The 15,999-nt window shown below is 36.8% G+C and overlaps 1 protein-coding gene across 1 annotated transcript; it reads right to left on the bottom strand.

Moving 5' to 3' along the window:
• Nucleotides 1-7,425: 7,425 nt before the first annotated feature.
• On the bottom strand, nt 7,426-15,999 carry LOC134791471 (facilitated trehalose transporter Tret1-like). Its single transcript, XM_063762503.1, has 9 exons — nt 15,693-15,999; nt 14,175-14,297; nt 13,735-13,826; nt 12,818-12,952; nt 12,242-12,325; nt 11,483-11,761; nt 10,528-10,648; nt 9,612-9,746; nt 7,426-9,241 (listed from the first exon to the last, which is right to left on the bottom strand). The coding sequence occupies exons 2-9, from the start codon at nt 14,254-14,256 to the stop codon at nt 8,661-8,663; spliced, it is 1,509 nt and encodes a 502-aa protein (XP_063618573.1). The 5' UTR covers nt 14,257-14,297; nt 15,693-15,999; the 3' UTR covers nt 7,426-8,660.

Genomic DNA, 15,999 nt, shown 5'->3' with positions numbered 1-15,999 from the left:
CTGAGCTCAATCTTTTTGATAGTGCCACAATGTGAGGACCCCATTGTAAACTAGAATCTACCGGTATTCCTAAAAAAATGTTTTTTGCGTAATATCTAATACCTCGTTATTAACTGACAATCCTTGTACGCTTTGTTTTACGTTAGGTAGCTTAAAATGTACACATTTAGTTTTTTTTGCATTTAAAACTAAGTTATTAGCAGTAAACCATTCGTGTACTTGTTCTATAGCATGATTTATACTGGCAATGTCTTCGGAATCTCTGTTGACATGAAATATAAGTGACGTGTCATCAGCAAATAAGACAATTTTAGAAAACTGCTCTGCCATAAATGGAAGGTCATTCACATAAATGAGAAATAAAATAATCACTCGGGCGTCTGTCTGTCCGTCCGTCTGTCACAGCCTATTTGCTCCAAAACTACTGGACCAATTAAGTTGAAATTTGGTACACATATGCAAGTCTGTGACCCAAAGACGGACATGTACGTAATGAAAACAAAATAATTTTGAACATAAGGGCACTTTTGGGGGGGGAAATTAGAAAATTAAAAAATAAAGTTTTGCAAACCATATGGTGTTACATATTAAATAAAAGGGCCTACCATTCCCCCCCCCCCCGCCCTATACTCCAATACTACTGGGTCTAAAATTTTGAAAAAAAATACACAAAATAGTTCTTTACCTCTAGATTACAGGAAAACCTATTAGAAATCTACAGTCAAGCGTGAGTCGGACTTAAGATAAAAAACGCGGTTGGTCTGATTTAGGGACACAGCCGTAATGGTTTACGTGAAACGTGGTGTGGACAGCTATTGCGAAGACCGAAGGCCGAGCTGCGCGTATGGCCGAAGGCCCGAAGCGTCCCGTAGAGGCTTTTTGCACCGCCCGCGGCCGAACGTCGGGTTGCGGGAGGTTAGTGCTCAAACAAAGAACAAAATTAGTACCTACTTCAAGTGTCTGAAACTCATCATCATTAACTTAAGAGATATTCTCTTGTCGGTGGAGTATTTTAATCTGAACATTCCACTTGGATGAATACAAGTAGATGAAATTTCACAGAGCCCGCACTGAACCTAAAAACTAAAGCTGAAAATCTTTAATATCCAAACCTAAGCGGGTGATAGTTGCGTTTGTGAGTCATGTTTTATGAGTTAAATAACGAGTCAACAAATTATTTTAAAAAAACCTTTTTTTATATTACCTAATTGCGTATCCTCTCTTCTTTGATTAGATAAACTCGAACATGAAGCGTAATAAAATTCAGGCAGGATTTGCGTTTGTACATATGGTACACCGATAATAAGGTTTAAATTTAACTCCGTTAACGCACCAATTTCCGGGCAACTTTTGATTAACTTAATAAACCGATAAAGGCTGTCAAAAGCTCACAAAAACTTTGCGAATAAATGATGACCTCGCCCCAGTTATCCTTTATTGAACAAAGAGATAAAAGCTGCATCAGTATCTAACTTATTATCGTGCAAAATTTAATTATGTGGAAGATGGAGACTAATATGCTTGGTGCGCGAAATTCATAAGCACGCATAACATCTTATAGAAAAAGGCGTCTTGTCTTGTTTTAAGCCTATAAAAAAACATTATTTGCGTTTGTGTGTGTTAATTTGTGACAATAATGTAAGATATTATAATTGCCATACTTGCATTTGATTTCCACTACAACCTGACAGTAGTGACAATGCCTCAGAGAGAGGCGACACGTTTCGAGGTTTTTGCTATTGGAAGCCATTTAATCACAATATTAAATATTAGTCATAAATAAATAAATAAGTTTTTGGCAGTAGAAGTGGTTCTTTATATTTGAGTAAATCTACTTTTTAGTGTCACAATTGTGTTACAATTAGTTGTCCAGGGGACAAAAGACTTATATAGTCCTCCACATCGATTTCGATGACGGCGACCTCGGCAATCATAGTGTTTTCCTCTTATGAACTCTTATGTGGCTGGCCATGCCAAACTTGCTCTTAAACACCGTCTCACATTCACAGCAGTAGAGTTGACCGGTCATCTAATATGCATGTTAATAGAACGGCACGGCATACAACATTTCTTCGCACAAAGTTTGGCAGTATTGTCCCTTGGACAGGATAACAACACCAAAAAGTTCAACCATTTATTTGCGTGTTTTATTTTGCCACTAGCGGGTATTATCATTAATTGCATGCAAAAATTTAATAATCGCTAATTAACCAATGAAAGCTATTAATTAATTAACGACAATAAGTGATTGTAGAAGTAAATTATTGTCGCTAATCAACCAATGAAATGTCTCTTTAATCAATTTACCATAGAGTTCCGAAAAGTTAAGCCTGATTCAATTAATTATTTAAGACACCCTAATCCATTTTCTTACGGTAGCTCGAATATCGCCGAGCCGATGCTTCACCTAAATAGATGCCGGCCCGCTTGTGGTCTGTACCGCATTATGCAAAACGCTAACACATAATTAACATAATTTACTCTAATTAAAGGATTAGGACGCGTGATAAACCGAGTATAATTATTTACATTATCATTCACAATCCTATAAACCTTGTTAAACATAAGTCTGTGTCGTATGGCGGGATTACTGCAGTTAAGCACTTTATTAAACAAATAATTGCGATCCTTTCCGGTGCGAACATATATGTGGAGCACCCAAACTTTGTACAGCGTAGCGTTTTAACAAGATCCGAGTTAGGAGTTTGTACCAGAATATCTATTTGTTAGAAATTTGTACCGATTATTATTATTCAGAGCCCACTGTGTCCCACTGCTGGGCAAAGGCTTCCCCCTCTTTTTCCACTCGTCTCTATTTAGTGATGTATCTGGTCAGCCTCTCAAAAAGGAGTCCAGGCGGCGTAGCACGGTCGCGTTTTTATCCCTTGTCACCATGCCTGTCACGTTCTAACAAGTATGTAAGTGCGAAAGGGACGCGCATAGTGATAGACGATTGGACGAATTGGACAATTTTAGATGAAATTGGGCACACGTCATTAATTATAGATAAATGATACAGTAAGGTTATCTTAGTTGGTACAGGAATAGTGCCGAATTAACGGACAGCCCTGCCTTGTATGAACCCTATATGAACTTGAGCCGTTCCGTTTTATGTAATTGACAATTTAGTTTTAGTGGGGACGTAATAAATGGTAGAGTACAAAAAAGTAGGTAGAGTATGTAGGAAGAAACTTTTTGAAATAACTGCGTTATGAAAGCTCACGACTCATACGTGCGACTGAAATTCCAAATGAGGTAGTCCCTATATATTTATCTTGCTCTGTTTACAATTTCTCATATAATTAAACACCTACGACCAGTTTGACGACCAGTCTGGCCTATTAGTGGGTAGTGACCCTGCCTGTGAAGCCGATGGTCCTGGGTTCGAATCCCGGTAAGCGCATTTATTTGTGTGATGACAGAGATATTTGTTCCTAAGTCATGGTTGTTTTCTATGTATTTACGTACATATTACGTACGTATCGTTGTCTGAGTACCCACAACACAAGCCTTCTTGAGCTTATTGTGGGACTTAGTCAATCTGTCTAAGAATGTCCTATAATATTTATTTATTTATTTATACCTACGTTAGGACGCGAAAGAAACACTATTTCATGTTTCAGATGTATGTAGGCATACATCTATGAAATCGTGTTTCTTTCGCGTTCTCTTTCAAGTTTTTTAATTACAGGCCAATCGGCAGTAATTTGTATACTTATAAGTAAATATGTCCAAAACAAATGTTGTGGTACAAATGTGAAATGTCTCGATGTACGTAAGCGCCAACCGCCCTTTTCCTAATAACGACACAATAATCTACCTAAGTACCTATTAATAATCTGCGTGACCTCAATCAGTGAGACAATAATAAGAAAAGCCTCACCATTTCTAGTTTCTTATCAACGTAACTTTGTCGCTTACCAAACTTTGATCTTTCTTTATTTACTCCTGACCTTTGAAATAGCCTTTGAAAGGAGTTCCCTTTTAGCATTGGTTTTGTTTATCATTGTGCATTCCCATCACAATTAACCACGGACCTTTTTCATCCTCCTGTATAAAGTTTATACACGAGAGAAGGAGGCGTATTCCAATTATAAAAATATTACATTGATTTGATATTAATCTCATGCAATCCCATGTGTCCCTTTAGCATTAATATATAATAAGTATATAACTTATAGGTATATGAGCAAGAGAAATGCACCTAGAGCTTTTTATACTGAAAAAGGGACATAACCGCCTATAAAAATGCTTTCATCAAAGGTAAAATTTTATTAGGTAAAATATATAAAATAATAAGTGAAAATCTATAAACTTTCGTTGTATTGCTACATTTTATTACATGCCCAATTGCCCATGCAAAATTTGCCTTGAGGCAATTCCGCCAATATACACAGCTTCATACGATCCACAGGATATTGTAAACTATGTATCGGTGTTGCATTTTACATTAGGTTACCAATTGGATCTTATTATACGTTTTACAGGCATCCTGTTACACTGATGCGAAACATCCCGTGGCGTAAACATGCCCAATAATACAAGAAGTTTACGATTCCAACATATATATAGGTACATACCTATGTACTTAGGTATATATATGTACTTAAGATTTTTAGGTAGGCAGTTGTTATAAAAGTAAAACTTAACAGGTTGCTGATGATAGCTACGCAGTTCACAAAAGTGTAAGGTATGTAATTAATGTCACTAGCTTTCACACCTTTCACCCCCAACCCTAATCACACTTTCAGTAATTTGTATTTCGAGTAAGTATAAATGCGTTGGATTTACGAGTATTAAAAAAAACACAATTTGCATCGTTATTTTTGTTAAGAATATTTGGAGGGTCGTTTCAGATTTCGCCATATTTTACGGTGTGCACAACTGCCTCTCCTCCCCGTAACCTTTTGTACAAACAGCGAACCTCCAGTTCCAAAGAATACATATAAATAAAAGATTGTATTACTGCCGCACCCTCACCGAAACACTTCGTATTAGGGAATGCTCTATAAAATCGACGTTTCGCCGTAAACGGTAACTTTACGGCCACTCCGGGTGTTAAAAATAAAGATTACACCAGTTTAATCCGATTCTACTAGCGAGAATAGCATGGTGTAGGTATATCATTGATAAAATGGTAAGAAAATATTACTTGCTTTCCAAATTCATATAAGATAACTTAAGTTGTGCAAAGTACGCAAGAGCAAGGCGGACGTAAAGCACTACAATTTTGTATAACTTTGCTTAACAGAAGTTTGAACTCAGTAGTGGCCAGCGTGTTACTGCGTCTTCTGCGCTTAAATTTTATGAGGTTACCAACTTCCGCGTTGAAACTTGGCAGAAATCTAAAATCAAGGAGTTTTATTTACTAGCAATACTGATGCCTCTGGAAGTTTCATCATGTCAGTATATTTATTATATGCTCTTTACTGTTTACATGAAATTTAAATTTATCCACGCCATCAGCGCATCAACAGTTTTAAATCACTCAATGCACTATGTGGGCAAAACTTTAAAACAAACAGAAGTCAAAATTATTTATTATTTAAGTAACACACATTGTGTGAATTTATAGAAAAAAGAATATTAATTTGGAAACTTCGTTATTTCTTTATCCTAATAATTATAAAATAAACAATTTATTAGGTATCTACCTGCAACAAAGACGAAAATAATATACAATAAATAACAACCGACGGCGACGTGGGATCTTCGCTTGATTAAAAACTTTTTTAATTTTCATACGTTAATCTTGTTATATTGTCATTGTGGCAATAACGCCGCATAGAGGTTCACTTGGGTTCACTGGTTCGGAGAATAGATATTAAACCTTTACAAAGAGCTCGTAATTTATATTAGCGGTTAATAAGCTGGCAGCTACCTACATATTACATATCTCAATGACACCCGCCAGGAAAATCATATTTTCAACACACTAGCTCATAACGTGTAACTTATTGAACCGGTTTTAGACTCATAATCCTAGATATTAAACCCGTTTGCTTTTTAGGGTTCCGTAGTCCACTTAGAAACCCTTATAGTTTCGCCATGTCCGTTCGTGGCTTTGCTTCGTGATCGTTAGTTCTAGACAGCTGCAATTTGGCATGGATACTTACAAAAATCATGCATTGCGACTGACTGGTGAAAAAAAAATACAAGATTTTTTTTTTAGGGTCGGTACCTCATGGTTTCTTTTCGCTTTAACCCAATGGTGTTTATTCAATCTAGTCAAGTTTTTAAATGTTTAATTCATAGTTAGTTTTAATGTTTTTTTTTATTTTTTTTTTAAATTAAATCTAGTCGTAAATTAAATAGATGTGTGTGAATCTACAGTATCTACACTATATAGGTACCTACTTAGTTTTTGGCGAACAGCGAGTTCTCAGGTCGGGGCGAATTACTAGTTAATAATATGTATATAGAAATATATAAAGTAACACAACATAACTTAGTAAACCATGTAGGTAAATGAACTAAAACTAAGATTATTAAAAAAATTATACTATTGAACAAAAATCCCATTGTAAAGTGACATGACGCCAAGTATGCTGGCAGCATTTCCTCGCTGAATCTCAATACGAATGCGTTGAGCTAGGAAGCTGCCAGCTCGGATCTTTTGTCCTCGGCAACATCGGCCAGCCGCTTGGCCATTCACAATTTGACCGAACAATAAAATTCTGAAAAATCCGCACAGAATTCTATTTTTCTTTTTGAGGTGTCGGTGTCTATGTAATAACTCGAAATTTAATGTAACCTCAAACAAGTACATACGTTTCATTACTTACCAACTGGATATTAAATACTCTTCTGGCTTCTATTTACCTAGAGAAAAGTCTCGAATACAAAGCAAATTGAGCTGCTACCAGAGTTAAATGTTAATAAAACCACTAAATGAAAATGTACTCGAGTTATATGTATGGGTGTATAATCTAAAAAGACGACATCAAATATTAAACTTTTGTAGGTATCTTAAATCATTGTAATATAACGAAACACACACACATATTGAGGCTCTATACCCTTACCGCTGAAATCAAGTTAAAATCTTATAAGAATTATAGGGAACTTAGCTTCTGCCCGCGACTTCAGGCCTCAAACTATCTCCGTACCTGATTTCATCGAAATCGGTTCAGCAGTTTAAGCATGCAGAGGTAGCAGACAGACAGTTACTTTCGCATTTATAATATAAAGGGATTGGCAATGACAAGGTGAGAGAGATTCTTTAATTACTTACATTTAATATTATATTTTTGTATAGTGCCATGTAAGGACTTGTTAATCATGTATTAACCCAGAGTATTTATTGTTTATTACCAAATGAAACACATTGATATTGTCAATATAACAATTTATTACCATCTTCGTATAAAACAAATAGAAAACTTAGTTTAAGTACTACATTATCGTTTTATATAAATGCCAAAATAGGTACCCATATAGATCTCCAAAATAAATACATAGGTACAAAATTATGTATTGAAATATGCATTGATCATAGTCTAATAAAACATGGTCTTCTCTTCCCAGAGTGACACAAGCCTACGTCACAATAACATTGCCACTTTATATTATCATATAGCGCTGTCGCATGATGACGTAGGCTTGTGTCAGTCACGTGGTCGGAAGAGAGTACCAAGCGGAGTATATTATTATACCATGGTATTGATTACCTAAGTCGTAACAGTTAGCCTTCGAGCAACACCGGCTTCCGACACATCGGAATGGAGGGGCCCAAGCGATATCTTACCGTACAAATCTTTCTACCATTTTTTGCGGGGGGAAAGGTGCACACAGTCGCACTTCTCACACACTTACATACAAAATCCAATCTGTAATGACGACACAAATACATAGAAAATGACACACGTCAAAGACAAATCTAGCAAACCTCGATCTCTTTTTGTGTACGGACGAGTCACAAGTGTCACAACACGCACACTAACACATTTTCGTCGAAGTATGTGAAATGTAACACCTTCTTTTTGTAAATTTAATGTCTCCGACCTCTTTTTACGACAAAAAACCGAGCAATTAGTATTTTTTTCTGCTGCTGTGTTCATGCGCGCGTCTGGAGTGTCTGGACTCGGTCTAGTGAAAAATCAGAGCGCAACTAGTTTTATTACCCGCGCTAGATCAGTTGATCTTGTACCTAGGCAGAGGGGAAATAGTGCGAATGCCGCCTCCCTTCCGTGTTGCTCGAAGCAGTTAGCACAGGACCGCAAAGTCACGCGAGGGTAAATTACATACAGACGTATTAATATCGCTAATTTTAATGTAGGTAGTAGTTTCATGCAGCGATTACAATTATAGTGCAGCCCGTACAAAATGTGCTATGTCTTTCCACTTCCTACCAATTCATGTATCAAGAGTACACTGAGCAAAGTAGTTTTGACGTTCGCACAATGCTGACTGTGATTGCTAGATTTAAATACCTACTTAATAGGAGGGTGGAAGGTTTAGTAATAAGTACATATCAAAATTATCAAGCCATAATGAGATCAAACCTAGTATCACAGATCAGATCAGATTATATACCTACTATATTTTTGAGAAGTTGAACAACCAATCTAGTCCATCCACTTTTTCTACAATTACTTATAAGAAATATATTTATTGTCAGTTTGATTAAAAATATTACACTAATCTTAGGTATTAAACAATTAACACTTAACATCCTTCAGGTTTATCTCTTGCAACTCATTCTCACATTCATTATTTTTAGCATTGTTAACATCATTCAACTTTTCACACCCATCATCATAGTAGAAGTCTCCCTGCAGGAGAACCTGTATATCTTTTAGACTTTTCCCTTTTGTCTCAGGTACATACAACATGGTAAATATTGTTCCAGCAAAGGCTACGCCTGTAAATACCCAGAACACAGCGCAGAACCCCGCCAGATTCTGCAACACCTGGAATCCCTTGGCTAAGGTGAACCCACACACACCTCCAAATATGCTAAGTGAAGACAGAGCTACTGCTTTTACATTTAAAGGGAAAATTTCGGCTGGGATGACAAAAATAATTGAGTTATAGCCTAAAGTTGAAAGAACTGTGGAGCTGATTATGCCAGCAAAAGGAATAAAAGAATAAGGGCTCAGAGATTCATGGTTTAGTTCGAGGATATCTTTTAGGAAGAAATATGTGCTGACTGCAGCTAAGGACACACCAGTGCCCAAGAGAGAGTAGATTAGCAGGGGGCGCCGGCCAACTCTGTCCACTAGTATGGAGCTCATTATACCTGAAAAGAAATAAAACAAGCTGATTATTGGAAAGGCGTTTGAATAAGGATGTATTCTCAACCAGCGGTTGAATTGTCCTGAATGATATAAACGACTTGATTGTTCAGAGAGTGTGTTTGTCAGTAATATCCCGCCGCCGTCGGTTAAACCGCCGTGTCGCCGAAATAATTTTTAGCTTGTAAGATTTTTACTATTGTATGTATGTTAGTTTGTAAGGTATTTATGGGCCTTAGTTGCCTGATAATGAATGATATTTAATATATATATATATATATATATTTTAATATTGTCCACAAATTTTGTACTTCTTACATATGTCTAGCGACTGCTGACTGTACCTACGAGTACGAGATAATTACAAACACTTACCAACAACAAACCGAACAGCACCGAATACAATAACGGCAGTAGACATCTGCATGGTAATCTTACTCTCTTCAAGAATTGTACTTAAGTACTGTTGTACCGCCATAGAACCCGTCATTATTTGAGTCACTTTCAAACCTAAAATGAAGAAAACTTTAAATATTAACCAGATCCTATTACATTATCAGAAGCTTGAAATGACATAAAATATATCTACAGGAAAACTTATATCTATGCTATGCAAAAATGATATCTGTGCAGGTATACCTACGTTAAAACAAAAAGTCTTGTCTGACTTATAACATATATCTCACAGTCATAACTTTAAATGCCACCTTGCAGAAACTCTGTGAACTAACTGACTAAAAAGTGAGCAGTGCTCATGAAGGTAAACCGTTACTTTATATATACGCAAGATGGCGCTCTCAAATATAGAGGGCCTACCGCAAACACCCTAGTTCGCAAATTGTGGACATCTTTCTCTAGTTTCTCTTTTACTCCAACTAAGGCGTAATGAGAGTGACAGAGAAAGATACACGCAATTTGCGAACTTCGGTGTCCGTGGTTGGCCCTCAGTCAACACCACCTGTCCACTTGTCCAATTTCTTTGTTCAATGTCAGTGCGTCTCACTTTCTCATTAAAGCAAAATGTGAGACGCAATACACATTGGACAAGAAATTGGATGGCTGGAATACCACCCTAAGGGCCACTTGCACCATCCCATTAATCCGGGGTTAACCAATTAAATCTAGAGTTACCATGGTTACCAGTACAATGTGAAACTGGGTTAACGGGTTCATCGGTTAACCCCGGGTTAGTGGGATGGTGCAAGTGGCACTAAGACAACTACGATTCAACGTGGGAATACTTTTGATAGTTTGTGCTAGGACTAGTTAGGAATGTAGAATGTAGGTATACCTGCAGCGATGATCACAGCTTTCCGATACTGTCGACCAATCATCAGTTCCTTTAGCGAGCCGGAGCGACGAGTTTCATTGCGAACATCGGCCTGCAACCGAGCCAGCTCATCTTCCAACTCCTGAGGATTACAATTATGTCCATGAATTTATACAATTTGTATAATTTTGATTAATTGAGACATTGCCTTCTCGAATGAATATGTTAGGATTACAGAGTGATCATCATCGTCATCATCATCATCATCTCAGCCATAAGACGTCCACTGCTGAACATAGGCCTCCCCCTCGATATACCTGTTTAATTATAGGTATCGCGGTGTAGGCTGTAGGTAATCATTGGAGTATTTATCAAATTGACTAAATTGAGACAACACTGAGAGAAAAGTATAACAAAAACACACTTAGAATTACAAAAAAAACATAATCCGGGGACAAGGAGAGTCAACTAATAGGAACAAATTGACTTTTCCAATTTCTATTAGTTCTTGCAATTTCTATTATCTGTTTGTTGAAATTAGATTTAGGATTACTGAGATGTTTGTAGAAATAAATAAACTTTACAGAAATAGTGAAACTGCCATAATTATTACTAAACTTCATTTTTTCCCCCAGTACAGAACTGTTTTTTAATTCCTGGTGATGATTTTTCTCTCAGTGAATATTGTATGAACAGTTATAGGTACCTGAACATATATAAAAGCCTTAGATATCCTATCCTTAACATTCAAAATCTAAATAAGTAGTCCTCTATTTTAGCTGTTTTAGATTATTACATCCATTACGAGTATTTTTCAGTAATTGTAATTTGTAATGTATTTTGGCTTACACCTACATAAATTCGCATTTCATAAAGTTAAAAGTTAGTTTGTTGTTTTCTTCCTAAAAAGTATGGTTGTTAAAAATAAGGCACACATCGAACTTGTCCTTCTAGGTGTAGTAAATAAATTAAGAACCTTCTCATCCTTCTGTTGTCGAAGTCCCATCAACGCTGTTCTCGCCTCTCCCACTCTTCCTCTCTTCAACAGATAATAAGGTGACTCTGGTATCCAGAGGCAAGCCACGAAGTAAGCCCCGGGCAATACCAGGAGCATGTAGTTGAGGCATTCGTAGGAGACGAACATACCAATGCTCATGACCAGGAGGCTACCAAGGTTGAACATCACCCGTGTGAACAGCGACAGAGTTGCTCTCACTTCAGAGTCTGATATTTCTCCTATGTACATTGGCACCAACTGAAAAGTAACAGGGCTTTTGTTAGGCGAGGTTACAAAGTGTATGTGCTGTTTTGAAAGTAGTACAATTAAACCTCAAGCTAAAAAAGTTATTTAAATAGCTGAATGCTGAGCATTGGAAGAGTCTTTATGACTTTACAACGACCCCGGAGTTTTCATCTCACTTCTTCTTGCTCGCTTTATCCCGCCATTTCAGCGACGAGCCGAGGGGTGAACCCGCGACATTCGGATTGAAAGTCGCACGCGCTTACCGCTAGGCCACCAGCGCTTTCAAAGTTCGCATCTCACTATGGCAGAAAATTAAAAATATAAAACCTATGTACCTTTAAGATGAATACAGATTTTCTATATTCTGAGAATGGTAATTTTAGTAAGTCTCTCTCCTAAGGACTCCTAATCTTCGAATCCAAATACATATAAGTACCATGGTTATTTTTGTACATTTAGCTAAATATGGGTATTTGGTTAAATATTACTCACTGTGCTAACCATCCCAGTTCCTGCCCCCCACAAAAACCTGGTCACGTAGAGCAGCCAAGCCTTAACAGCGAACGCTACCACTAACTGAAAACAAACGAGATTTGTTAAGTGTACTAATAATAATTAACGCATGCAGAGAGTGCATTTTCATCTCCGTAAGATTTTCACCGGATTTCGTAGAATTAAGGGCAAAACGACATAAAATGCATATACATAATTGTATAAACAAAAACAGGTACATCTACATACTTGCAAAATTTCATGTACCATACATACATATCAGTTTAAGTAGAGGTATAGGTAGCACATTTCGTGATCAGAGTAGAAAAATAGTTTTTAGGCTTTTAATAGAGAAGCCAATTTCATTCACACCGAGTCATGCATGACCCATGTCAGCATATGCAAACGTGTTTAATAATCACAAGTATTTCAGTTACTATAAAGCGAGGTTTAGACTAGCAAGAACTTGCATGCAATTTTCATTAGATTAGGAGTCGGCAATGTAACGTAAATTGCATGCAAGTTCTTGCTAGTCTACGCCTCGCTTAAGAATCTATTTGTTTACAAAATGTTTACCGTGCCGACGGCGATGGGGCACGCGCTGATCAGGACTGATGCTCGCCGACCGAACCTGTCGGCGAAGAACCGCGTGACCAGGCTTCCCACTATGAACCCTGGCGAAGACATTGCCATCATCCAGCCTATTTCGGCCTGAAACAGGAATAATTATAGATAGTAATACTAAAGCACTTCCCTTAATAGGTATGCATTTGACGAACACCGTTAGCAATTATACTAATTGAACTATTACACGGCCCTCGGTTCAGGCTCCATTTAAATGTATGAAATTCCGACAGCTAAAATGTCTGCAAGCTGTACATATAGGGATCTATCTATAGGTCCTCATTAATATGGTTTGTTGTTTAGGTAGGTACTATCCTGTAGGACGTAGAACTGTATAAATAGAAATATACTATGTATAAATGAGTACGAGTTTTCACACTGTAATTATTAGATAATTGATAAGGTGAATGTGGGGAACAAAGGAATATCAAATTTTTGATTGGGAAGAGCGTCATCTAAATCTAGGGCAAGACCTATGTGTACTTCGCTCAGACAAAGTCAGAAAGGAAGAACTTTGCTCCCTCTGCTCTACCGACCTTCTGCAGGTAAATAGAGTAAGTATGTGTTTAACTACAAACCCAAGAGTTAGGGCTCATTTAGACGATGCGAGAATTCCCATGCGAGTTTCATTACATTGCGGGTTTTGATCGGTCGGTTGAATTGGACGTACTCAACAGTCCGCAATGTAACTAAAATCGCATGCGAGTTCGCCCGCCGTCTAAATCAGCCCTTAGAAGCGACGAAACTTTATAGCTACCAAGTCAGTGCAGAGTTGGCTTGGACTCTAGCTTGAATGTTGCAAAAAATATGCGATCGCCTTATCATGAGCTATAAGTATTGCACTTACTGCACTTAATTACTGCACTTACATCGCTGATTTCTAAACCCCCTTTCTTTAGCTTGGGTAGCACGGGCGTGGGCCAAGCGGATGAAATGCCCAGTGTCAAAGAAGCCAAAGACACTGTAATGAGACAAATCGCTAAAATAAGTAAGGCCTAAGTATATAAATGATACGGAATAAGTATTGTTAAAGTTTCAGATTTTTCAAAACAAATTTTAACGATCTCTGTGATAGAATATAACAAGGCAAACTAATAATTATGTTTGGGGTTGTTAGAATTGTCTCGATGAGTACCTATTAATTGCATGTGGAAAGAAAAGTAGGTACGGTCAGCGATAAAAGCTGCTACCAAAAATTATTTTTTTGACAAAAACTTTTTAAGTATTGGTTAAAACCGTAATATTTTCCAAACCATTCATTTCTCTCATCGAAGTAGGTAATCATGTGTTTTACTTTGCGTCAACCTACCCGAAAAGGCCGCCAGGTACTGGATCCGCCGATTCTTATGCGCAGTCATCGTCATCTTTGCTTTCCTTTCTTTTTCGCACATCAGCTAAACATGCTCTCTGGGGTTCTGAACGCCCATGAATCCTGAAAAAGCAAAAATGTAATTTTTTTTTTACTAGCCTATTTGAGTGTCCCACTGCTGGGCAAAGGCCTCTCCCCTTAATTTCCCAAAATTAGGTTTACAAAATTTCCTTTATATGCTTTTTGGTTTTTTATGGGGTTTTGGGGCTAAATTAATTTAATTTTTACATAATATCATATTGTAGATGATTTTTATTATGATTAGATTAGTATGATTATTACTAGAAATCAAATAAATTTTTAATGTAATGTGTATGTATATGGCTGCATATTTGCGCCGCTTGAGGTGTTCAGCCGCGTTGGCGGCCGCACGCCGCACCAGCTCTGTTTCCTGGAAGATGGGACTGCGCAAGGGTGTCCACGCATGTGGCATCCCAAACTAAAGGCCGTCCAATCTTCCAGGGAACGAGGGTCATGCTGTCCGGTCTTATTTATTTATTATTTATTTATTTGTAAGTAAATACAATGAATTCCAACAGCTATATACGATACATTTAACTTACTAACTTATTTAACTCGTACGGAACCAATTACAGGAACTCACAGATAGAAGCTGAATATGCGTTAAAGCAAACATGGACAATTGAACAGTGTTAATAGTTGTAACATAGCTACAACAGATAAGCAGTAGCTTATCTCTCTGCGCAATACATATTTAGAAAAAGCTTTTGAGATATTAAATCGGTTAAATTCATTGTTGTGAAAAGTTTTCAGAACTAAGTAACTACGCCTAATTGGATAATTACTTTATTATCCCTACTCCCGTATTTAAGACAAGACATGGACAAGACCATATAAAGACTAATCTAACAACAACCTGCTTAGGGTTTGTCAGGAAATCATACTTATGATCAAAATTTGAATGTAGAGAAAGTAAACCCTAACAGGCTTAGCAATCAAAGTCCTATTCAAATACGTTATACCTAAATGAAGATTTACGTAACCGCAATCGCTGGTGTTATACTGTACTCTAATTGTCAAATTATTCGTCAATAGAGATATTTAGAGTCGTCATGGTGCATGAGTAGAGTCGTTTGAATTATGTATTATCATTCTGGGTGTCGTTTTTTCCTAATTTGCATAAATAACGTTGACAGTGCACAAAAAACCTTTAAATAGAGTTAATTAAAACAAAGGAAGAAGTTCTAATATAAAAGAATAATAAATTTTATTTTATATCAGAAATTTTAATGTAGTTCTATGTACTTTTCAAACTAAAATCAATTTTCTCTTCGTGTTGCATAAAATGGGACATCCTGTACCTACATATTTCTAGCTAATAATTGTCTACGCATTTTTAGAATCCTGTGTGAAATAATTGGTAAATATAAGACTTTATAAGAAAATACCATACAGAAGAATAGGTAAGTATAGCAAAATACATGAGTTACATATTACCTTTCAAAATCCTAAATTCGGTGCAAGAGTTCAAACATTTAGCGAAAACATTGGGCTCTTAACATAGGAACTAAATAACACAACCGCGTGTAAACAATCTCACTCACGCGCAGCTCAATACATTTAAAAATAGAATTGATTAAAACGTAAACACATCTCAATGTCAAAGCATTGCTTAGAAGACTTTATAGATTATTTTACATACGATAAAAGTCTACATTTATTTAATAAAATGCGAATGAGCAGGTTATATTTTCACCGGGCTTTTTAACAAAATAGCGGGACTGAGAGCGTCATGTCCGATTTA

Source organism: Cydia splendana, chromosome 6 (genome assembly GCF_910591565.1).
Source record: "Cydia splendana chromosome 6, ilCydSple1.2, whole genome shotgun sequence".
NCBI classification, from domain to species: Eukaryota; Metazoa; Arthropoda; class Insecta; order Lepidoptera; family Tortricidae; genus Cydia; species Cydia splendana.
Note: the sequence above shows the minus strand (reverse complement) of the source record. Positions and strands in the feature narration are given on the sequence as shown.

What these genes read in the sequence shown, in the direction of transcription:
- LOC134791471 (XM_063762503.1), bottom strand. Translation starts at nt 14,256, where the DNA reads ATGTGCGAAAAAGAAAGGAAAGCAAAGATGACGATGACTGCGCATAAG. An exon ending in GTACCTGGCGGCCTTTTCGG is followed by an intron (nt 13,827 to 14,174) that starts GTAGGTTGACGC and finishes GTCTCATTACAG; the next exon opens with TGTCTTTGGCTTCTTTGACA. An exon ending in GGGGTTTAGAAATCAGCGAT is followed by an intron (nt 12,953 to 13,734) that starts GTAAGTGCAGTA and finishes TTCCTGTTTCAG; the next exon opens with GCCGAAATAGGCTGGATGAT.